The sequence below is a fragment of the Hyperoodon ampullatus genome (assembly GCF_949752795.1).
Source record: "Hyperoodon ampullatus genome assembly, chromosome: 10".
NCBI lineage: Eukaryota > Metazoa > Chordata > Mammalia > Artiodactyla > Ziphiidae > Hyperoodon > Hyperoodon ampullatus.
In genome coordinates this window covers 69,926,570-69,951,010 of record NC_136923.1, presented here as the reverse complement: position 1 = coordinate 69,951,010, position 24,441 = coordinate 69,926,570, and the positions used below count along the sequence as shown (strand labels likewise).

The window sequence follows — 24,441 nt, the reverse complement described above, 5'->3', positions numbered from 1 at the left end:
AACACTAACCAGAGCTTCCGGCAAAGCCACGTGCGTCGTGGGGACTTGAACACCAGCTTCTCCTCCTCTATTGACTCAGAGTCTCCATCTGGAACACTTTCCACTTAAGGCTTTTTGTAAGTTTGACTCCAGCAGTGACAGGTATGTGTTGTTTTAAATCCACTAGCCATGCTCAAAAAAAAATATTCTTCATGTTTTAATTTTATACAATGGCTAGCAGGCACCTTAATAACCAGCCAGAAATCAATTTCAACCACCATCAACCCCTAAACTACAGTACCAGGATGGCTGGCTAAGGAAAGGAAACGGACTGGCTGTAGTCTGACGCGTGCCCAGTACAAGGTGTCTGGCTGACTTTGTCCTAAATAAGGCTAACATTAGTGAACTAAGAACAGCGTCACGTAGCGGCCAAGCCGGCCTTCAGGAGCACCCCTCCCCGATGCGCTGGCAAGAGCGCCCCACTTTCCGGTCCAGTTTCACCATTTTCATGATGGCTTCCTCTCGGCCACGGCCCATGTGGTCAAACGTACAGTCATGCTGCTCGGGGAGGCGATGCAACATACAGAACACGTAACCTGCAGCAGTGGGGGAAGCAGAGAAGACAGACCGTTAGGGTGGCCTCCACGTGCAGAGCCCAGCTCTCCCTCAGGTCCAGAGAGCGGGAGGGCCGTCCAGTGAGTGGACGATGGTTACAGCAGGGGCTCCGGCTGCTGAAGAGCCTATTACAACATCTCCCCTCTGACAAGACAGCCAGCACTCTCACGCAAGTCCAACGACGTCCTCAGAACGTCCAAGGGGCACATCTGCCTTCAATGCTGTTCCTGCCTGGACCCTGAGGGTGGAACCCCAAGGTGACTCTGCAGCACCTGCCTCAGAAATGAGTGGGCTCTTGAGCCCCTTCCCTCCCAGCCCCACGCAGGCAGGAGAGCCCAGAGAGCTGGCAGCTCAGCGCTTCCCCGGCCTGGACAAACCTCAGTATCTACCACAAGACATGCATTGCTTCTAGGAGACCGGGGCGGGGGAGGGCGGGGCGCGGCAGAAATGATTATGGGGACAGTGGGTGTGATCAAACCAAAGCTCACACATGAATGGGGGCTCTCAGAGGAAAATGGGTTACTTCAAGCACTGGACAAGGTATTACATTTAAAGAGAGGAAAGAACAGAAATGTCGAGATCCGACTGGCATCTTAATGAAGCCTGATGCTTCCAACCCCACCTGGTGGGCAGGAGGTGAGGCCCACACACTCGGGCCTCCTGGGAGCACGACGCTGGAGAACAAAGAGCTGAGGAGAGGCCGGCAGAGCAGGTAGAGGCACAGATGAAACCCCTCTGGTAGGAAACAATGAGAGGAGGCCCTCAGGGTGTCAGCAGAGAGGCTCAGAGGACAAAGGGAACACAGAGCTGTGTCAGGATGTGGCCCATTCTCCCCTTCTGGTCAAATTGTAGGAGTGCTGATGGGGGGTGTGGATGTGTGCCAGCGACAGTCACCCGACATTCCCTGGGTCTGTCTGGCCCTTTCTTTCAGGGGAGGGGGCGTGAGATCTGGGCTGGCTCCTCCCCATCACCTCATCCCAACAGTTGCATCTGGTCATACCTCCAGGTCCCACGGGCCTAGACCAGGTCCACAGGACTGACCTGCAGTGAGCTGGAATCCCTTCCTAAACCACCTCTCCCTGCGCACTCGGGGCAGGCATCCCAGAGCAGCGCCCCCCGGCCAGTGCTCTCCTCACTTATTCTCCAAGCAAACGTCATCCCTTCTCAGAGATTTCTCTCTTTTAAGCCCAGACCCCAGCAGCCAGAGAGAATGGACAGCCACCACTTGCAAACTGTGATCCGTCCCTCTCCCCGTCCTCAATTCTTTTCAGAGAAGAGGGGTGGAGGCAGTGATTTTAGAAGGATATCAGAAGTTGAAGCAGAGACTGGCCATGATGGACAACATTTTCAAAAGCCTTAACTTTTAAGATCAACTTTACAGAGAATATTCCTCAGCTGACACTCACAGCCCTGCTCTGATGCCTTCAGCTCATGCTGAGTACGGACAGGTGCCCAGGGCAGCCTGAGCGACCAGGCCGAGCATGGACCATCCATTGTACAGAAAAAAAAAAAAACCACGTTATTAACTGCTTCGCAGGGAGAGCAGGGCAATATATTTGACTCTAAGTTAGGACTAGGTTTAAGGAAAGGAACAGAGATGACATTTTTGTCTCCTGAGAAGCTGAGCTCCCACTTGGCTCAAAAGCAAAGTTAAGATTAATGAGCTACTGTGTTATATTTACTGATAAGTTCATTACTTGAAGATATTGGATACCAGTTGTCTTTCTCCTAAAGGATTTCACAGCAGAAGCATGGATGGCCTCAATATGCATCCTGCATCTAACAAGCACAATCATGTTTTTGGAGCAAAGCCCACCTGGTCGGGGAGAACCTGCTGTCAGGTCGGGGTTTGGGGTAGGGGTACCAGCTGTGTGGCAGCAGGAAGTGTGTGGAGGCATTTCTGTCGCCAAGTCCTGACATATTTCTATACCTTCAGCATCTATAATTAGGGTTGGGAAGATCCCTGCTTCCCTTCCTTCAAGATATCGGGATGATGCAGAAGAGGGTCCCAAGGGCTCTCCTCTCCTGATGAATGGTGCTGGCTGAATAAAAGTAGCAGGAAATGGATTACCCCTGATATTAACTCAGCCCTGGCTCAGTCTAACACCTCACTAGTCAAAGGTAGACTGGGATGGAGGGAAGAGGCTCCAGTCTTGCCCTCACTATGCCCCTGACAACTCTGCTTTAGCTTGCCTTCCGCCAACTCCTGGGGACCACCAACTCGGTGGTAGACTTGAGAGCCCCAGGTTCTGTCTGGAAAAGGAAACAGGGCATGACAACCACAGGAAACCTGGATGTTCTCTCTGCCCACCCAAGGATTCTCCATTCAGCCAAAACCACCTTGTTTCTCTACTCAAGCTCTGTGTACCTCTGTCAGACACACCTTGCTTGACACTTGCCTTTGATTTTTGACAGGTGAAAATCACTGAACAGCAGGTACCAGCAGGGGGCAGAGCTGGTAAACATTACAATCTATGGCATTGTAATTCACTGGGGAAAAGTCGGGGGGAAATCTTGGAAGGCTAACTTCCCAAGCTGCTGCACTGAGGTTATTAGATGATATAAATTAAGCTCAATTCCCTCTCCTGTCAAGTTCACTCACCAAGTGGAAGTTACATGCTGGAACTTGTCCCAAATGCTGAGTAGGTATTATCCACTGACAGCAGCCAATTGGCTAAATGTACTCTGGTGTCAGTAGTTGGGGTGGGCTGTTCTGGATACAGGAAAGCATTCGGGGGTGACTGAGGGGTGTGTGTGTGAATCTTTATTCTCTTCTCTCGATACCCACAGACCTGTTTCCAGAAACCACTGAAGTGTCATGAACGTTCAATTATTCTCTGAAATCTGGAGACCAAGCTGGGCATATGGAGAGAAGTGAGTTAGGCTGCTGGGGAAGCAGACTGTTCTCATTTCAGTGATGAACACAGTTTTAGAGCACAAGGGGGTTTACAGCCTCAGCCTCAACACTTCCTCACGCCGTTTATTAGAAACCAAGTGGGCCCTTTCCAGAGTGGGTCAGCCAAGGCAGTGTCCAGAGGGGAAGAAAGCAGAAAGGACACTGAACTGATGAGCAGAGCTGCGACAGGGGCTTTGGTATTATTACCCAGGGTATCATGAAATTCTTTATCCCTGATTTTAAAAAGTTATATATCATTATCAAACTCACTCACATATGTACAATTCATATCTACACCCTCCTTATGGTCCCATAGTTCAGCATCACGTAGTACTAAAAACAATTTCAATATGCTTTTGCTTATGATAGCTATATACATACAGTGCTTTGGAGAGATAAGCAGTAGGATAATGATTAAAAGGATGCCAACCCCCCAAAAGTGAGGAAAACACCCAAGGCAAAAGTTTTTGGAAAAAGATCAGCCTATAATACTAAATGTGGTTTAACCTCAGCTCTTTCCCCTGCCGTGTCACACAACTGCCCGCTCCTGGGAGCCCCGGATCACTGGTTTTCCATGAAATACTGGCTAGGAGGAAGCCGCAGAGCTCCCTTAAGGCTGCGGAGCTGTTTTCAGTAAATTTCACAAAACACTCAAGAACTTGTGTGGGTGTTTCTTTGTTTGTCAGCGCAGAAGAGCAATTTGGGATGAGCCCTTGATTAGAAGGCGAGCATGCAGAAGAGCTGTCTAAGCACTGGGTCCCACGGCCCACCTCCCAGGCCCCTCTCCACCTGCCAGTGCCTGGCTCCTGACAGGCCATCCTGGGCGTGGGGAGAGGAGAGGAGGCCCGACCAGCACAGGCGACCAGTCAGCCGTCCTGCCCCCGTTCTGCAAGCTACGCTGCAAGGTCTCCAGCAGCTACACCCTCATTTCGAAAAGACCTTCAACTGAGCAGGCAGCCTCAGGGCTGGACGAAGAAGAGGCCTGCCCAGGGAGCCACAGGGGCTGAACCACGCAGGGCTCCTCCCAGGGTGCTGTGGCTGTGGACAGCAACAGAGGGGCAGAGCAGGCAAAAGGCAAAAAGCACAATTCAAGACCCACTTAGGCCTCCGTCCTGAGAGGATCCCAATGTGAGTGAGAAACGCAGAGGCAGCATGCTCAGGTCACCCTCACCCTGAACACAGAGGCCGGGGGATTCCTGTGGGAGGACAAGCATTTCAGTGCAGGCCGCTCACGGTTATAAACAAGCACACCTGGACTCAGCCCTCCTGGTGCAGAGCCACAGGCCACACAGACCTGAAGATGCTCGACACCTTAAGTCCCTAAAAACACGTTCCTGGCAGAAAATGGATCCAAGGTTCACTCTTCCAAGACTCATAAAGTTCTGACATGCAGGTTTCTAAAAATGCTCATCTGGTGGGAACCAAGCTTCAGCTTTTAAAGCTAACATCTGAAAGTCATCCATTTCATTCAGACATCCTCATCCATAGCTAAATCTCACCTCTGCTCACACAGAGATGGGTGTGGGTATTTTGAGACTATACACCAGGATTGAGAACAGTCTGACAAATGCCATCATTAAGCAAAGATGATATAACTAACACCCAATACCTGACTATAAGTGCTATAAAGTTGTAACCGTATTTCCTGTTTCACTTACTTGTTGACAAAAATCATTGACAATCACTGCCCAAGAGGAACACCCAGGGCCTGAGGAGAAAGGGTCACTACCTCTCAGCCATGCTGGCAGGCAGGGGCCCTAAGGGCAGCTGACCAGATAATCGGCCTCATGGGCCAGTTCCCTTTCCCCCCACTCCTCCCCCCCATCCTCAGGCACCACTATGGTGCTGGGGGTGGGGAAGGTGTGTGGAGGAGGAGCTGGAGCACCGAGGGCGGAGCCAACCTGTCACCCCTCAGGCAGTACAGCCCCTACCCTTGGCTGAGGCCCCGGATCCCCAGGCCAGTGCTTCCCTCTGAACCTTAAGAACTGAGCAGGGGTTGGAACTGTCTTTTTCCCATGGAATTTCCTAAAGGAGACAAAGCGATGCCAAAATTCACAAAGTCTGAACCCTTGACATTTTTATTCAATCCCTGCCAGACAGAAATGTTGCTTATTGGCTTTATCTTAGAGTAAAAAAGCACCATTTAAAAGTTGACAAACTGGGGCTTCCCTGGTGGCGCAGTGGTTGAGAGTCTGCCTGCCAATGCAGGGGACACGGGTTTGAGTCCTGGTCCGGGAAGATCCCACATGCCGCAGAGCAACTGGGCCCGTGAGCCACGGCTACTGAGCCTGCGCGTCTGGAGCCTGTGCTCCGCAACAAGACAGGCCGCGACAGTGAGAGGCCCGCGCGCTGCGATGAAGAGTGGCCCCCGCTTGCCACAACTAGAGAAAGCCCTCGCACAGAAACGAAGACCCAACACAGCCATAAATAAATAAATAAATAAAGCAAAACTGTCAAAAAAAAAAAAAAAGAAAATATTATAAAAAAAAAAAAAAAGTTGACAAACTGGGCAGCTCTGGATACTTGTGGACTTTAATTAATTAAACATTTGTTTTCCTGCAGATCCCCCCACTCGGGGGCTCTCCCAAAGTGGCCATTTCAGTGAAGCCTCGGACCAGGGTGGGCCTCGGCTCCAGCTGCTCCGGTGTTTTCACCTCACTCACAAGAAATGTTTTACACTTTCTTGCTCATTTGAATTTCAGATTGTCAAAGGTTCAAGCAGAACCTAAAAATACTGGCAAGCCTTGGGGACCAAGGCACTGTAAAATGATCTCCAGGTGTGCAGCCTCAGGCGGCACCATGCGTGTACACGCTATCCACACTGACACGTCTGTTCCCGGTGCCTGCCCACCAGCAACAAGCCCCAGGCAGGTGTGTCCAGGTAGGAGGTAAATCAGAGACAGCACCTTGACATTTTTTTTTTTTTTTTTTGCGGTATGCGGGCCTCTCACTGCTGTGGCCTCTCCCGCTGCAGAGCACAGGCTCCGGACGCGTAGGCTCAGTGGCCATGGCTCACGGGCCCAGCCGCTCCGCGGCATGTGGGATCTTCCCAGACCAGGGCACGAACCTGCGTCCCCTGCATCGGCAGGCGGACTCTCAACCACTGTGCCACCAGGGAAGCCCCTGCACCTTGACATGTTTATCCAAACAGCAAACAGAGCTTACCCAAAGCCTCCCAAAGCTCCCTGAGAAACCTAGGTAACAGAGCCTCCAAGGTACCATTTGCTATCTGAAGTGTCTATTTCAAACATAAACAACAAATATACCTGACTCGTGTCTGAAATGGCCGGGCAAGCGCATTAGAAGAAAAGAATCACATTTTTCCAACAACATAAAAGTTTCTTAAAACTCAGGACAGCTAACTGACCTTATAGCTCATTTGTAAGTACATGTTGGGAACAGCAGGTGGGTACAGGAAAGCCTGTTGGAAAGCATTAACCATTTATACTCCCACCAGCAGCAATCCCTGGATTACACCATGTCCGCTGACCCAATCAATGCCCAAGGCAGAATTTGTAGCACAGAAATGCATTAAAGGATCTTAATGCATTTTATTTCATCAGGCCCATGGTACAGGCAAAGCAGCCACAGGTGTTTCGGGATTGGAACGCGTCTGTTTTACATTCCCCTCCATCCCTGACTGCATGGAGGAGGGAAAAGCAATCACACTCCAAGAAAAAGAACTGGATTGCGGCTCACTGAGTTAGCTGACACAGTGCTCGGCTGGGCTGGGGGAGAGAATGGGTGGATGGACAGAGTCAGCTGCCCAAGGAGCTGGGACCAAAGCCACAGTGAACCACCAAGCAGGCATCAGTCTCTTTTCCAAGGGAAAGGAGAACCTGCAATTTAGAAGAGCCCAATGTACTCAACAATTTAGTAAAAACCACAGAACAATACCAAGACAGCTCTAAAACAGAAGCAATCATTTGTTTTCCCCCAATCAGTTAAAACATCAGTTAGATAAAAGCTAAACACTACAACAAAAAGCACTGTGACAGAAGGCAAAGATACATAAGCCCATGCAAAGAGCACTCGCGAAGGCCCTGGGAGCAGCCAGTGGTGAGGGGGAGCTGCGCTGTCACGGCCCAGCTTAATGAAGCTCCCGACACGGTGTGTGCACACGTCAGTTCCCAAGTATAGAAAAATCCACCATTCTTGGTGTCCTTTATTGCCGTCTCTTCAGACTGCCCCATTCTTGCAAAAACTCTGACCTCTTCCCTTTCGTCCATGGGGAATGTTCGCCCTGTCCCAGGAACATCTCCTTCTACCACCCGACGTCCAGAGAACAAGTCTTCCACCCTTCATTCCTGCCTCCACCCAGGAAAAGCCTACCCTATTTTTGCCACAGGGTGTGTGTGGGAGGTAGGGGTGGGCCGGGCCTGGGGGCCAGGTGCCCGCACCAGGAAGGAAACTGTGCCCTCAGCTTTGACCTGAGAACCCTCCCCCAGCAAGCTCTGTAACCCCTCGGTGCACGAGGAGAAGGGGGCTGGCTGCAGGCTCACGTTGTGCTAGGCTGTTTTACCTAGAGATGAACATCTATTTAAAAACTGAGAGAAAATGGCTCAAGGCAGCTTCTGCCACAGGAATAATGACTTGCCCTTTCAAACATTTCCTTTCAGTAGCTGAAAGCAGGCAGCCAGCGTCAGCCTCTTAGGAGCTGGGGCACTTTTTAGCATCCAAAAGCCCCGGAAGGTGCTTGCATTCCTGGCCTCCTCTTTCCTCTGCCCACCCCCACCTCTCTGGGGCCTCAGGAGAATAGTGAGGTACTCGCAGCAAACTTTTTTAGGGGAGACCTTATCCTCCTCTCCGCAGGCTCCTGATTTGTTGGCCTTCTCTTTCAGTATTTCCTTGTCCTGTAAAAGATTATCCTCTCAGAGAGGTCTCCTAGAAAACCAACTCCAAAGCTGCAGTGGAGGCAAAAAAAGGGCCGAACCCATCCTACCCAAGAGCCGCCGAGGGCAAAGCTTGGGCCCATGGGGGCAACTTAGTTAAAGCCAGGCTCCTGACACACGGCTCAGCAGAGAACTGTGGCCTGTTTCACCACCCGTGAAGGCTACACTGGCAAGAGCCAGTTCATCCAAGTCCAGAATGTCCAAGTGGCAATGCCATCAGGGGACACCAGACTGCAGACGCCATGCGTCTCTCTAGAACAACACCTGGAAAAGAGAGGAATACTTACCCCATTTTCCTCCACTGGCCTTTCAACAATCCACATGCTGGGGTCACAGGGGAGGACAGAGATGACAGACCGGCGTTGGGAGAAACCTCTGGCTTAGTCCCACCCCTGCATGTCCCTTAGGGGAACCTCAAGTTCTCTTTCTGGATAATTCAGTGAGGATCTTGTGCTCTGGAGCCCGAGTTCTGGATTCGTGTTCCAGCTGCACTGCTTTGACAGAAAGCCATTTAGCCTTTCAGACCTTCAGGTGTGTCTCCTATAAACGGGGTTGTTGCGGGCACTAAAGACTAGAGCAGCTGAAGCCTCGACTCAAGGAAGGCTGGCTGTTACCAGGACAGCTCCTCCAGCTGTTGTCACCCCTGGCACCTTACACAGTCCAACTCACTCAGCTGGTTTCAGGGCTCGGCGCCCCCTCCTCCCCTGCTCCTTCCCCCGACTCACAGGGCTTTCTTTCTGCTACACAACATTTTACACAAAGAAAACTTCTTTACACAAAGAAAACCCGCCTTCCAATGCAGGGGATGCAGGTTCAATCCCTGGTGGGGAAACTAAGATCCCACACGCTGTGGGGCAACTAAGCCCGCGTGCTGCAACTACTGAGCTCACGCGCCTCAAGGAGCCCACGTGCCATAAACTACAGAGCCCATGAACCCTGGAGCCTGCGGCCACAGCTTGAGAGAGAAAACCCACAAGCCACAACTAGAGAGATGCCCATGCGCCACAACGAAAGATCCTGCATGCCACAACTAAGACCCGACACAGCCAAAGAGAAAGAGAGAGGAGGGAGGGAGGGAGGGAGGGAGGGAAAGAAGAGAGTGAATTTTAAAATATATAAAAACTAAGAACATTTACCGCTGGTAACTGTGCCCTCGCCCCCTCTCCTGGAGAGGACACCACCACACAGTTCACTTCCAACCACCTGGGGGAACAGGGTACAGCGAGCGCAATGTAAAGATGATTATTGTCTGGCTTTGGCTTTGGATGTAGTTTTAGAATTTTCTTTTGCAGTAGCAAGTTTACTTTCCTAATTATGCTTTTCTATTGCCGTTATTAATATAAGCCTATATTTGCTGAGCTCACTCTGAGAGGCAACCCAGAAATGTCCAAGATGGCATTAGATGCTTTCCTGGAATTAAAACTTTTCTGTAACTCATGATCACAAATGTGCTGAGTACAGATAATGAAGAACTGAACGTAAAGACACAGGTTCCCGCTGACATTCATTTCCTATTCTACCGCTAGTATTTTGGTCAATTACTCCAGATTTCAAGGAAAATTAATCCTGGGGTAGCAGTTCAGTTCAAGGGAAGAGCAATTTAATTGATGCAAGAGAATTAACACAAAGCTGGCCCTTTAATCTGTGAGTCTGGAACTTTCCCCCTTCCTGGGTGAATCTGTAACCGAGGTGCACAGCTCTAAAGAACACATGTCATCATATGTATTAATCACAAGGACGCACAAACTCCATCACATGCTGACTCAGAGCTTCTGTCTCCCACTGGACAGCAACAGCCTGCTGCTGCATGGCGGGTGTCCTCACGACGGTCCAGGGAGGAAGAGGCCCGCTCTTGAGCTCCTTGAGGAGCAAATGGGCTGTCACTAGTTAAGCCTCCTTGACCCACAGCAAATGTCTTCAATGGCCGCAGCCACTGCCTGCCGCCTCCCACTCTACGGCCTAAGAACAACCCATCTCCTGCATTACAAGCAGTATCTTGACCGATACCTAACAGAAAATTTGGCTAGAGAAAATCATCTGACACCTGCATGAACACTTCCCCCAGCTCCCCCGCAGCCCTGGAGTACTTTTCTGGAGGACTCATTGGAATAACTACAGCAGGCCTGGCTGGCTGCTGCAGAAGAGAGCCACTGGGGGAGGTCCCCACAGGCCAGGGTCACCTGTCTCCCAGGTATCCACCAGATACTGTACATTTTACACGTACAGCAGTTGGTGAGGTACCCAAAGCAAAGAGGGGCACTTCCTGTCATCCCCTTTGTCCAACCATGTCCCAGGCACTGTTCTGGGGTAGAAAATAAACCAGACAGTTCGGTGGCCCAAACTCTCAACTCCACAGGGGACAACAGAGAAAGAGAACACCTTTCAAATCACAGGAGGAAATAAGCAGCGGCCCCTCCCAAGCTCACACCACCCCATGAGTCAGTGCCGGGATTCACCAACACCACCGCACCTCAACTTCTGCTCTCTTCCCTTTTCTTTTTTGTGCCTCAGTAACTATGGTTGCCTTAACTCCTGATCTGACAGCAGAGGGTGTTTTCTGGACTGCAGGCTCGAGGGCAGGTGTTGAGTACCCACACCAAGCAGCCTCTACATGCTGCTGCCCTCACCTCTCTGCAAAGCCTGCAGTAGATGCCTTCATTCCCTACTGGGTTCTGCCTAACTCCGAACAGGGGTGGGAATAATGTCTTAACAAATAAGGAGACGTGGAAAGGTGAGACATTTCCTAGAGAAGCCAGCTGACCCAATTACTTTAGGCACTTCTCCAATAAATCATAGGGCGGACTCACTTATTACCCTTTTCAGTCTCTGGCCTCTGAACTCTGCTCCAACATCTCACAGTCAGTCTTGACCACCCACATCTGCAGTGTGACAGCTCCTCTCCCACCAGCTAGGAGAGCACCAGCTCTCAGCACTTCCTCCCTGCCTCACCAGCACTTGTTTCTTTTCAGTCTCTGGGTCTCATGCCCTTCGTGGGTCCGTCCCAGGGACCCAGCCCCCTGGCAGGGTGACTTGGAGTCTCAGAGGCTGAACAGTTCTAGCAACACCAGGCACTGTGTGAGAGCCAACAACCCTCCACCACTGTGCCTGGGGCTCTGGCTAGTGGGCGGCCTTCTCCATATCTGCCTTCCAAAATACAGCAGCACCCCGCCCCCCAAATGCACGTTCTCTTTTGGTAACGCTGGCTACAAAGTCAACCAACACTGCAGAGCTGTGCTATTTGCCACAGTCTTATTCAGGCTCATTTCCGACAACAAAGCAGCAAAACTTGAAGCGGCAAGGCTTTTCCTGGAGCCTGCATCTTCAGGGGCCAAAGGCTGAGGAGTAAGGACTATCATGTGATCTTGTCAGAACCTCAGTCTGCTTAGCTAAAAGCACTTTCCAGAAGCAAAAACAAACTTCACTGATATTGATCTCTTCAGAGGAAAGGTGCTATAGAAATCTCACCTAATAAATAGAGGATTCAAGCTCCAGTGTTGGGCTGTCAGTCCAGGAAGGGAAAGAAGCTATCAGACTCAAGGAGTCAAGAGTATTTATTGGTCATCTGTGCACTGTTTACAGAGCTCTATTCTAGGGGCTGGGTGGAGGAGAAGGGAAAAAAAAAAAGTCACTAGTTCCCGGCTTTTAAGACAGCTGGAGACGCACAGAGAGGAAAATGCTAAAGGACACAAGAAGCAAAGCAAGAACTCAACTGCAAATAAAATCAATACAATCCAGCTATGTGTAATAAATCGGGGGCACTGAGGTCAACTGCATAAGGTATCCTGGAGGAGGTAAGTTTTCAAGGAAAATGAGGACATGAATTAGCACTCAGGAGAAAATGGAACAAACACGTCAATGAGAATTAAGTGCCACTGTGTCTCTCATTATCCAGGCACAGTGGGGGACAAAAAAGGGGCAATGCCATGGACCCTGTCCTCCAGAAGCATCGCATCTAGATGGAGCAACAAGTGGCACATGGAACAGTGGTTCCCAGACAGTAGGTCGCATAAATTGTTACCAATGAATGTTTCCTTGAGACAGGGAAGTGCTCAAGGAACGGCTCAGAACTACACAGCTGAAAACAAGAGACAACTCATGCTGCAGTCATACCCTCACTGTTTAGGGCACCCCATGGGCCAATGTGGGAACATGAAAAAGTGGTGAGATTCTGGCAGCTCAATGGACCTGGGTTCAAGTGCTCCCTAATATTTCTGAGTTACTTAACTTCAAAGCTTGAGTTTTCACCTCTGTAAAAAGGGAGTACCATCTGTCCAACCATGCTTTTGTAAGGGTCAAATGATATAACACAGTTGCAGGCATCCAGCACATAGCTGGTGCTCAATAAAGCTGTTCTTCAAAGATTATTGTTTTGTTTTGTTTTTTAATGAATTTATTTATTTTATTTATTTATTTTTGGCTGTGTTGGGTCTTCGTTGCTGCGCACAGGCTTTCTCTACTTGCGGTGAGCGGGGCTACCCTTCGTTGCAGTGTGCGGGCTTCTCTTTGGAGTGACTTCTGTTGTTGTGGAGCACAGGCTTTAGGCACATGGGCTTCAGTAGTTGCAGCACATGGGCTCAGTAGTTGTGGCTCGCAGGCTCTAGAGTGCAGGCTCAGTAGTTGTGGCACATGGGCTTAGCTGCTCTGAGGAATGTAGGATCTTCCTGGACCAGGGCTCAAACCCTTGTCCCCTGCAGCGGCAGGTGGATTCTTAACCACTGCACCACCAGGGAAGCCCTAAAGCTGTCCTTCCTTCACCCAGAGGATCACAACTGCAGTGGTACAGTGTTCACCCATTCACTCATTCAGGCAACACTGCACACCAGGTACTATATAGCAGGGGCAGAGAGCTACTGAAGAACACAATATGGTCCCTGTCCTCCAGTGTTTATGGTCTGGGAGGAAGGACAGACATGCAGTCAATTTCAGTATGTTCTGAGAACTACAGCAACAGAGGCCAACCATGGACTCCACAGAAGACTTTTGAGCAGTCCCACAAGGATATGAGCAGGTGAAAGGTTTTATTAAAAAGACTCCCATATTTTGTGACAGCCTCTGATGAGGAAAACTACGGAGACAAGCACTGAGCCCAGTCTGGCATTCCTGTACCCCACCCTGCCCTTGATGTCCCCACACTATTCTTCAGTCCCTGTGAATGAACTTGCTACTGGAGGAACTGGGGTGCTGGAAAGCCAAAGCCACTGTGTTCAAATATCTGAAGAGAAGCCTTGCAGGAGAGGAAGATGGTTTGTGACAGGTCTCTCCAGAGGGCAGACTGAGGAGGAATGAGGACATGTCATATACGGAGACTGGTTTTAGTTCAGCGGAGGAAGCACCCAGTCAGTCTAAGCTGCCTGCAACAACACAGGCCTCACTCCCTCCAGGCTGGAGATGTACACGGTGGCTGGATTACCTGCCAGGGCAGGGCACTGCTGATGTTGTTTCTGCAGCATTAGCTCAGGGAGTTGGACTGGCACCAGATGGATAACTTCTAAGTCCCTTAGGTGCTTGGACTCTGTGTCAGAGTGATAGGTTTGTTAGGCAGGACTGAGAGACTGGTGTGGTTATACACAGTAGGTCTGTGACCTGTAGTCTCTGTGACCCCCAAAGAGCCCATCTTATTCATGTGCAAGATGAATCACAGGTTTTATTTAGGCAAATACACCCATCCCCAAAGTTGAATATTTAATTAAACCAAAAGCATATCAAATACTTTTAATCAGACCAAGCAAGCAATGCTGCTCTTATAGCATACCTGTCTCACCTTATTTTTCCCCCTCTACCAATAAAAATTCAAGGCGGATAAAAGTATGTAAAAATAAATAATGCTAAGGTTTTCTCTCTAAACCTTATTCCTTAAGTCAATTTTTCCATTGGGAAACCCTCAGGTTGTACATGTACGCTGGCATCAAGAATTTCCATGGAGGGCTTCCCTGGTGGCGCAGTGGTTGGGAGTCTGCCTGCCAATGCAGGGGACATGGGTTTGAGCCCTGGTCCGGGAAGATCCCACATGCCGCGGAGCAACTAAGCCCGTGCACCACAACTACTGAGCCTGCATGTCTAAAGCCTGTGCTCCGCAACAGGAGAGGCCACGACAATGAGAAGCCCGCCCACCGCGATGAAGAGTGGCCCCCACTCACCGCAACTAGAGAAAGCCCGCGTGCAGAAACGAAGACCCAACACAGCCAAAAATAAATAAATAATTTTTTTTTTTTTTTTTAAAAAGAAGAATTTCCATGGAGACTGGGCCAGACATTCTCCCATTCACCTGCTTAGGCCTGCCTTCAAACACTACCACAAAAGGACGTTCCCCTAAAGAAAACCAGCAGGCTCACCAGAACACCACATTTCTTTGACTTCTAATTTTTTCTTGTATGTTATTACAAGAAATAATAACAGATGGGGTACCTACTACAGGCCACATAACTCTAACAGGGGCAGTGGGAAGCTACAGAACAACACATGGTCCTGCTCTCTGAGTATTTTAGAATCTAGCAGGAGAGAGGAGACCAGTGGAGGAAGGCATGTGTTAAACATTCAGAAGATGTAAGTCTCTGAGTGAAAGAGAATGGAGTTGCCTAGATCTGACATAAAACCTCTGACGTGCATGACCTCATTGGAAATTTCTAGTAACTCTATTTTGTCTTAAATTACCTTTACATTTCCTATGAAGAAATGAGCTATTAAGTGTATAGGCAGTATATCAAACTTTGGGGTATATTAGAATTGCCTGAGCAACTGCATTTTTGCTTTCCAAAGACACATCCCCACCTACTCAGGGACTCTGAAGTGCTGGTCTGAGGCCCGCACTTTTTAAGAAGTTCTACTCAAGAGGGAGTCACATAAGAATCTAGTATGAAGACAGAGAGTGTTTACTAGCAGATATCTGCATACAAGGTACTCAACACAAATTAGTTTTAACTACACACATAAAAGGCACAAGAAAGGACATTTCTTTAGCAACACTTTGTGAACAATTTGATATCAATTTTGAAAGAACTAATATTTTAATCCTGTTATTTTGACTAAATACTATTTTTACCACAACTGGTCTAATTTGGTGACATTTTGCTGTGAAGGGTCCATATAAGAGTCCCAAGTCCTGAACAAGGTTATGGAGGCTGAACTAAGAGGAGGTTAAGAGAGCCAGGTGTATTAATCTGGAGGAAAGACCAAGAAATCTTCTGGGTACTTCAGAGGACATAAGAACAGAAGTCCCCAGGGATGGCCAAGAATATGTGGCAAGAAGCTGTAGTCAGTGGGGGCTGAAAGCTATGCTGGAGGGAGGGAGAGTGGGCACTGCTGTGAGCAGTCATGTTGGTCAGAAACTCTTCAGCAGTCCTTGAGTTTCAGACCAAAGCCTGCGTGAAACACCAACATTTAGCACACAGGTGTGATATGAGGCTAATGGCAACTTTTCTGGCCTTAGTTTCCTCGTTTACAACAAACAGAAATATGGAGGGGGCAGCGTTGGACTAAATGATTGCTAAGCCTCCCTCTCATCTTTGTGGTACGTGATTCTATTACCTATCTACCCACAATTTTTTTGTGATTTTTGTATTGTAGTAAAAGCCTTTAATTCAAACAAAGCATTTCTCAGTGTGGTTTGCTTTCATTATCTCAAGTGAGAATAACCTAGAACAGCATCTTGGGTTATAAATCTGTTATGATTTTGGTTTTGAAAAAAGAAGAGTGCCCTCAGGTCACAGGCTTTCCCCCACTATGGCTGGACAGACACGTTATGACTCTGAACAAAGGGCATGTGTTTCAACCGTAAGCATGGGACAGGAGAAGTCTTTAAAACACACCTTTTGGGGCTTCCCTGGTGGTGCAGTGGTTGAGGGTCCGCCTGCCGATGCAGGGGACATGGGTTCGTGCCCCGGTCCGGGAGGATCCCACATGCCACAGAGCAGCTAGGCCTGTGAGCCATGGCCACTGAGCCTGCTCGTCCAGAGCCTGTGCTCCGCAACGGGAGAGGCCACAACAGTGAGAGGCCCTCGCACCGCAAACAAAACAAAACAAACAAACAAAAAAAACAGGCCTTTGTTCACCTTTTTTAGGTCACATGGTAGCTCACCATGAGCTGTATCAGCTGTTTTGGGAGAATGTATTGGAACATTTCCTATGTTTTCCTACAATGTATTCCACAGGTAACAACTATTAAACTTTGCCAGGATGGGGAACAGCTATGCAAAATCTACAGCTAAATCATACATAAATGGTAAAAAACTGAATGCTTTCTATGTAAGATCAAGGAAAAGGCAAGGAAGTTCATTCTCAACACTTCTATTCAACATTATGCCAGAGGTCCTAGCCAGTGCAATAACACAAGAAACAGAAGTAACAGGCATACAGATTGGAAAGGGGTAAAACTGCCCTTATTTGCAGATGGCATGATCATGGATACAGAAAACCCTAAGGGAATCTAGTGAATTTAGTAAGGTTGCTAAATTTATCTTTAGTAAGATAAATTTACTTTTTATCTTTAGTAAGATAAAAGATCATATACAAAAACCGGCTGAACTTCAAAGTGGCAGCAAAGAACAATCTGAAAATAAAATTTTAAAATTCTATTTACAATAGCATCAAAAAACTAAAATACTTATGAATAAATTTAACAAAGAATGGAAACTGAAAAATATAAAACACTGCTATGAAATTAAAGAAGACTTAAATAAGAGGAGAGACATATCATATTCATAGGTTGGAATATTGTTAAAATGGCAATTCTGTAAATCTTTTTAAAATGGGCGACATCTGAAGTATAAACAGACTCTTCAGAAAAGAAGATATATGAGTGTCCAAAAGGCATATGAAAAAGATGCTTAACGTCACTGGTCATTAGAGAAATGAAAATTAACATACAACAGTGAGATGGCACCACACAACCACTAGAATAGCTAAAGTTAAAAAGAATGACAATATTAAATGTTGGCCAATTATGGAGAAATTGGAACCCTAATACACTGCTGATGGGGTTTTCTTAGAAAATGACCATTCAACCTGGCAATTCTAACTCTATGTATTTACCCAAGAAAGTAAAACATATGTCCATACAAAGACTTCTGCATGAATATTTATAGCAGCTCTACTCATAATATCCCCAAACTGGCAACAACCCAAACGTATGTCAAATGGTAAATGGATAAACAAATGTGGTATTATCCATACAATGAAATAATACTCAACATTAAAGAGGAATGAACTACTGATATGTAACAACATGGATGAATCTCAAAAACACCATACTATGTGGACACACAAGACTGTATATATATACTGTTTGAATCCACTGATGCTAAAATTCTAGAAAAGGCAAAATTATACCAACAGGGGCAGATCAGTGGTTGCCTGGGGCTAGGGTAGGAGAGTGTAGTGACTGACTGAAAATGAGGCACGTGGGAACTTTTTTTGGTAATGGAAGTATTCTAAAATTTGAATTTGGTGAGGGCTGTACAACTTAAAGTTACTAAAACTCACTGAACTATAAAACAGGTGAATTTTATGGTATGTAAATTATATATCAAAAAATCCAGGGCTTCCCTGGTGGCGCAGTGGTTGAGAGTCCGCCTGCCGATGCAGGGGACACGGGTTCGTGCCCCAGTCCGGGAAGATCCCACATGCCACGGAGCGGCTAGGCCCGTGAGCCATGGCCACTGAGCCTGCACATCCGGAGCCTGTGCTCCGCAACGGGAGAGGCCATGACAGTGAGAGGCCCGCGTAACGCAAAAAAAAAAAAAAATCCAAAAAACACACACATATATACACACCTTGCTAGGCAAAGAACTAACTGAAATTATTTACTCTTCGAATTTAAAAAATTCATTTCCGGGCTTCTCTGGTGGCGCAGTGGTTGAGAGTCCGCCTGCCGATGCAGGGGACACGGGTTCGTGCCCCGGTTTGGGAAGATCCCATATGCCGCGGAGCGGCTGGGTCCGTGCGCCATGGCCGCTGAGCCTGCGCATCCGGAGCCTGTGCTCCGCAACGGGAGAGGCCACAGCAGTGAGAAGCCCGCGTACCACAAAAAAAAAAAAAAAAAAAAAAAATTCATTTCCTTTTACAATAAGCCATTTTTTTCTCTCCATAAAGAAATATCCTAAAACAGGGTAATCTATCCAAATAGTTTTGATTAAATTATTATTGTGTTGTTATTGCTAAGACTGGACTATAGAAATAGTTGCAAATTTGCTATCCAGATGGAAAATATTCACTTCATGGGACAAGGGTCTGCTGGTTTGCCTGTAGGTAGGGTATGAGTGGGGAAGTGACACAGGCTTCAGTAAATGTGCTCTGTACGTTTTGTATTTTAAAAGCTTGGTCTTTGATGCTCCTTTGCTGGGGAGGGGAGCTCTTCATGTTTCTATTATCTCTCTACAGCCTTGTTAAAGGACATATGGTAGCTTGGATCTCTGGGACGTGGTAAACTAATGGGCCAAATATGTGGAGCTAGTGTTCAGTAAAGGTTTGATTTGTTTTGCTCTCACACCTCAACTTGCAATTTAGAGGAGCAGCAGAGGGACTAATTTGTTTGGGTTTAGACCAGAACTCTTACACATTAAAGATTAAATGGGGACTACAAATAAGCATACTCTTGTTTAGGTGAAAGAACAGTGAGAGTGAAAGGAAGAGAGTAGCAAAGGGAGAAAATTTTCTCAATTTGCCTCAAGATTTTCAATTACTCTTAGCTCTCATATATACAGTAAGTCCCATCAAAGGTTTTCTGTTGCTGCTGTTGTTTTTGTTTTTGCTTTTGGGAGGGTGGGCAGGCACCTCCTTCTCTTGAGCCGAAAGGTAACATAACACCCAGCTGCTGTCTCAGAAGTGCTGGAAAAACTTTAGCCTTTCACTGCCAGACTCAGCATAAAACAACAGGAGCTCCTAAAGGGCTGGGATCTTGGTCACCACACTCTCTATATAACACATTGCAGAGCATGGACTGGATACTCAACGGCAGTAATTATAACACCTAACTGGCGAAACCAATTAGTTCATGATAAAGGATCTCAGGTGTTTCCATGGATAGTAGGGTTTTCTGACAGATCCAGGCTAGAACTCTGTACACAGAATAAGGCCTTTTATAAGAAAATATAGCCTCACTTTCTCTGAGACATAGGACAAAATGCCAAATGTCCCTGACAGGTTTAAATCACACTTGGAAGAGAGTTAAAATAAAGGCCTAGATATGGGCTTATCTCTGGTGGTTTCTGATGCTGGTGGAATGGACCAGCCTGGTAGTTTCAGGTCACCTACATGCTTCATAATCACCACAGCTCCTTGCCCCACACTCGACCTCAGAATATCACTATCCGTTCACCACTCAGTCAGTCCCCTGTAGTGGACAGGAACAGCTGTGACACGTGACATTCTTTTCCACTTTGTGAATCAGTTCACATTCTCCCTAGATCACCCCTCTAAGAAGATTCAACAGCCTCCTGGGCTTTCCTGTGTGCTTAATTAAAAAAAACAAAGTCAAATTAGATCGTGTTGACCACATTCAAACCACTGATAGCTTTTCACTGCAAACCAACGTCCAAACCCTGCAGCTTGGAATCTGGAATCCCTTCCCTCCTTTTCTAGCAGTCTCTCCTCACTCAACCCCAAGGCTCCATCGGGCTGCACAGAGGTCACCTGCAGAACACCAGCTTGGTCCAAGCACCCCCTCTTTCTGTACTTCTAAGTCCCACCCTTCCTTTAATGCCCCTATTGTGGAAGCCTGTCCAGAGTCTTCCAGCTGGAATTAATCTCTCCCTCCCCATATTCCTATAACATATGGCTTGTACCTTGATTAAAACTCTTATGGTAGGCTGCCCTGGATGCCACTTATTTCATGCATGTGGCTGCCTTCCACTCAGGACCAGCAAATTCCTACTCTGAATGCCTATTTAAATCAGCTTGGGGATCCTTGGAAAAGTGGCTGATTCCAGGACTAAGCAAGTACAAGATGCATCCAGAACACACCATGTTAGACCAGAGAGTAAGAAAATGCTTTTTAAAAAACGGGAGGCAGGGACTTCCCTGGTGGCACAGTGGTTAAGAATCCACCTGCCAATGCAGAGGACACGGGTTCGATCCCTGGCCCAGGAAGATCCCTCATGCCGTGGAGCAGCTAGGCCCATGTGCCACAACTGCTGAGGCCCGCGTGTCTAGGGCCTGTGTTCCGCAACAAGAGAAGCCATTGTAGTGAGAAGCCCGCGCACTGCAATGTGGAGTGGCCCCCACTCCCTGCAACTGGAGAGGGCTCGCGCACAACAACGAAGACCCAACGCAGCCAAAATCAATCAATCAATAAATAAATTAAAAAAAACAAAAACAAAACAGGAGGTATGTCACAAAAAAACAGAATTCAGCTTGAAGGAACTTCTACCGGCCAAATCTGAGACAATTTGAGCAACAAAATAATTAAGTACAGTAATGAATTATAAACCACTGAAAAATATAAGAGCCCAATGAGTCCAAACCAATAAGAGATAAATAAATGGGGGAGGAGAATGCTCCGTGCAAATGGTAAATGCAGGAGAAGAACTGGAGTTAGCAAAGCATAATTTTGCAACCATCAATAGTAAAGATTGGTTCAGGCAAGAATCATCAATGGATGCTAAATCTAGGAGACCTTTTTGATGATGATCAGGACATTTATATAGTCAAAGTGTTTCCCACAGATTGCTTACTAGTTGCAAGGGCAAAAATACTATTTTTAGAGACACCAGACAACACCTAGACTGGGTGAATGTAGCAAAATTAACATCAATAATGAGATGCAGATAAACACCCGTGCCTCCCAACGAAGAACCCTGAGGGGGACACAACATCACCCATGTAGCATTCTGGCTGGGAATACATAACCTGAACCTAATCATGAAGAAACATCAGACAACCTCCAAACAAGGAGTGCTCTATTTAAAAATGTGGGGGGCTGGGAAGGGTAAGCAGAGGAGGGTGGAGAAATGTAGCCTTCAAAATGTCAATATCATTAAAAACAAAGAAAGGCAATGAAAATGTTCCAGCTTAAGAGTCTAAAAGAGACATGACAACTAAATTCAACACTTGATCATGGACTGGATTCTGTACTAGAGGGGGGGAAATGCTTTTATGAAGTATATTATTGGATCAACTAGCAAAGCTAGAATATGGACAAGAGATCTAATAAAAGTATTTATCAATATCAATTTACTGAAGCTGATAACTGTGCTGCGGTTATATAAAATAACTATTCTCAGGAAACATTCATTGAAGTTTATAGGGATAAAGGGTCACAATGTTTGCAACTTACTTTCAAATGGTCCAGGACAAACTTTTAATTTCCAAAATGTTAAAAAAACAATACCCAGAAACCTTTTCTGATTTAATTGTTAATTGTGAGGCCCAGACATTCTATATTTTAGAGGCTTCCCAGATTGAGAAGCGCCTAAAGCAGTGGTTCTCAAAGCATGGTCCTCAGACCAGCAGCATCAGTTATTATCTGGGAACCTGTTAAACAGGCACAGGCCCACTGGGTCAGAAGCTCTGGGGGTGGGCCCAGCAGACTGTGTTTTAACAGCCCTCTGTGCAATTCTGATGCCCACTTAAGTCTGAAATCACTGACCTAAACTATGAGCTCCTACATTCTGTATTCTACCTCCTATATTCCTCACAAAACCTAGCAAAATGCTTTATGCAAAATCACATCTCAATAAATGCTAGCTGAATTTAGCTTGACAGTGAATGAAAAGGCAGAAATGACCACTGAGGCACTTTAAGTCGATAAACTAAAGGTCCCAGCTAAAGCATCACTCTGAGTTTCTAAAGGGAATATAAAATTTATTTTGAAAGCAGTAAACGAAGTCAGATTACTCAAGAGGTTAGTAAAAGCACTGTTGTCCCAAAAGGGAGCATATCAGCTTACAGTTTAAGTCACTGTCAACTGAAAACATGCCATAACTTATGCAAGCTCTTAGACTGGTATTTAAAAATTAATTCTGTGGTTCTGGGAAGCAATGCATAGCGATTAAAAAGCCATGCGGTATGCATCATGCAAGATCTGATTAGAAAACACAGTATCCACGTGGCTGTGCTGTGGCCCAGATTGGATGAGGATGGCCAGATTTCAGAAGAACACCCTCCAGGTGGCATTTGGAGAGACAAGACCCCTGTAAAGACAACGAGCTGATCAATTTGCCTACTGAGTAGAAAATGAAACAAATAAATCCATCTTTATGCAACTGTTTTCCATCTTGAGAAGTTAAACTGCTGAAGATACACTAGGATGCAGGGTATCATCCCAGCCTCACCACATGCTTTTTCTGATTGGCACCCAGAAAGATTTCACAGGAAAGGGTGTTACTATGGTATTGTTGATTTAAAGGTTATCTAGTCACAGCGAGGCAGAGGAGAATTCATCTTCAAAATTCACCTCCTTATTGAAAGCCCATGGAGTGTCTTGGCAATTAACAATTCCTATCACCTCTAGCTGTTCCCTATGTGAGAAGGCTCAGAACTCGCCTTACAAATTGCTCTTTTGAAGATCAAAGGGGAGCTGAATGTGTCTGTGTGCTCTCGATGAGACTGTGATTTAATGGAATTTTTAGAGAAGGCTTGCTGGCAGTGTTTGGATGACAGCCCCAGGCGGAGGATTCAGGGGAGCTTGGCCACTCTTCCCTTTGGAGCGTCTTCCCTGTCTTTAATTGGCACCTCATTAGAAATTAATGAAAATGACATCCTCTGTTCTTCCTGCTCTAGGCATCGAATGCTACAAAAAGGCCCATCACAATTCATAACACATTCAATTTATATAGCAACAGCTCTTAAGCATTATTTATGAGATGTGAATTTCTTGTCAGCAGTTAATAACCTGTACAGAGTGGAAGGGGAATGGAAAAAAAGATTGTGAATACATATAAAAAAAAGATTTTCTGCAGTGGAAAAGTGTTCTGTTTGAGTTCAAACCACCTTCCTGAATCTTCACTTTCAGTAGTAAATTACTGTGTTTCCCGTCTTCCAAAACCTTTCAGGGCAGTTAAACATCTCCCTAGCACTCCATGCAGCCTCAAGGAAATAACTGTACAACTCACCTTTTCCTAGAGATCCAAGCAGACAGGCAAGAGGAACACAAGAGCTATTTGTCAGGGACAGTCCCAGAGGTGTGTGTTCCCATTACTGTCCTTCACCTTTTAAAATGTGGCAGCTGACTCAGTCATTTTTCTGGGCACATAAGTGTAATGCTCTCAGTGGGCCCAATTGAACTCCCAGCTCTCTCTAGGAAGGCTACATCTGGAGGGACTGCAGAAAGCTCAGGGCTCTCTTCTCCAGCAGAAAGCTCAGGGCTCTCTTCTAGAGCAGAAAAATCAAATCTCTCTATAAGAAGACCCTCAGAATTGGGCATAAGCCAAGGGACCATGTGTTAGATCATTTAAAGAGAATGCACATCTATGGCAAACCCAGTAGGCACTTACTTAGAAACCCAGCCTCCTGCCTGAGAGGTGAAGAGCACAGCAGAGTAATCTGCATTTACCAGAGTCAGTCAAGTTGGCTTACTTCAGGAGCACATGAAGTCATGCAACATGTATTTCTACATATTTTCAGCTTGGTGCTTAAGACCTTAGGAAATTAGGTGGTTTGCATCAAAGCTGAAGGGTAAACTGGGAGACTCGGTTACCACACCTCTGGATCTCTCAGCACTAAATTGTGAATTTTCACTGCTTGCCTGACAAGGAGAGGAGGTTATTAGCCACTGCCAGAGGCGAGACAGCACACTTGATGGGCCAACTGCTTGATCCACTAGGGCAAATCCTGTGTAATATGCAGGATTCAGTTACTTTCAAGAAGGAAACAAGAATGTAAGGTACAGGAAAATCCCACGATTCTAATTTAGGAATCACTAAAGGCCTGTGTTACAAAAGCAACAGGCAAATGGTCAGGGAAGCTGCATAACACTGGTAACAGACTGAACTGCTGAAGCCCCCAGGGGTCCACGTGAAGACCAAAGCAATAATTTGCAGACCACCAAAGATCAGACAAACCACTATGGGCAAAGCTGGTTAGCCATGAGACCCCAAAGTTTCCTTGGGTAACCACAGTATTCCTTCA

General features: G+C 46.9%; 1 protein-coding gene across 1 annotated transcript in view; it reads right to left on the bottom strand.

Moving 5' to 3' along the window:
- Positions 1 to 209: 209 nt before the first annotated feature.
- The window catches only part of ZFAND3 (zinc finger AN1-type containing 3), a gene marked incomplete at its 5' end in the record, with an annotated part of 214,161 nt that continues 189,929 nt past the window's right edge, over positions 210 to 24,441 (bottom strand). The window contains one exon of the mRNA XM_079712639.1: positions 210 to 575. Within this exon, the coding sequence (XP_079568765.1) occupies positions 421 to 575 (155 nt within the window). The 3' untranslated portion in view covers positions 210 to 420. The remainder of the gene's footprint in view (positions 576 to 24,441) is intronic.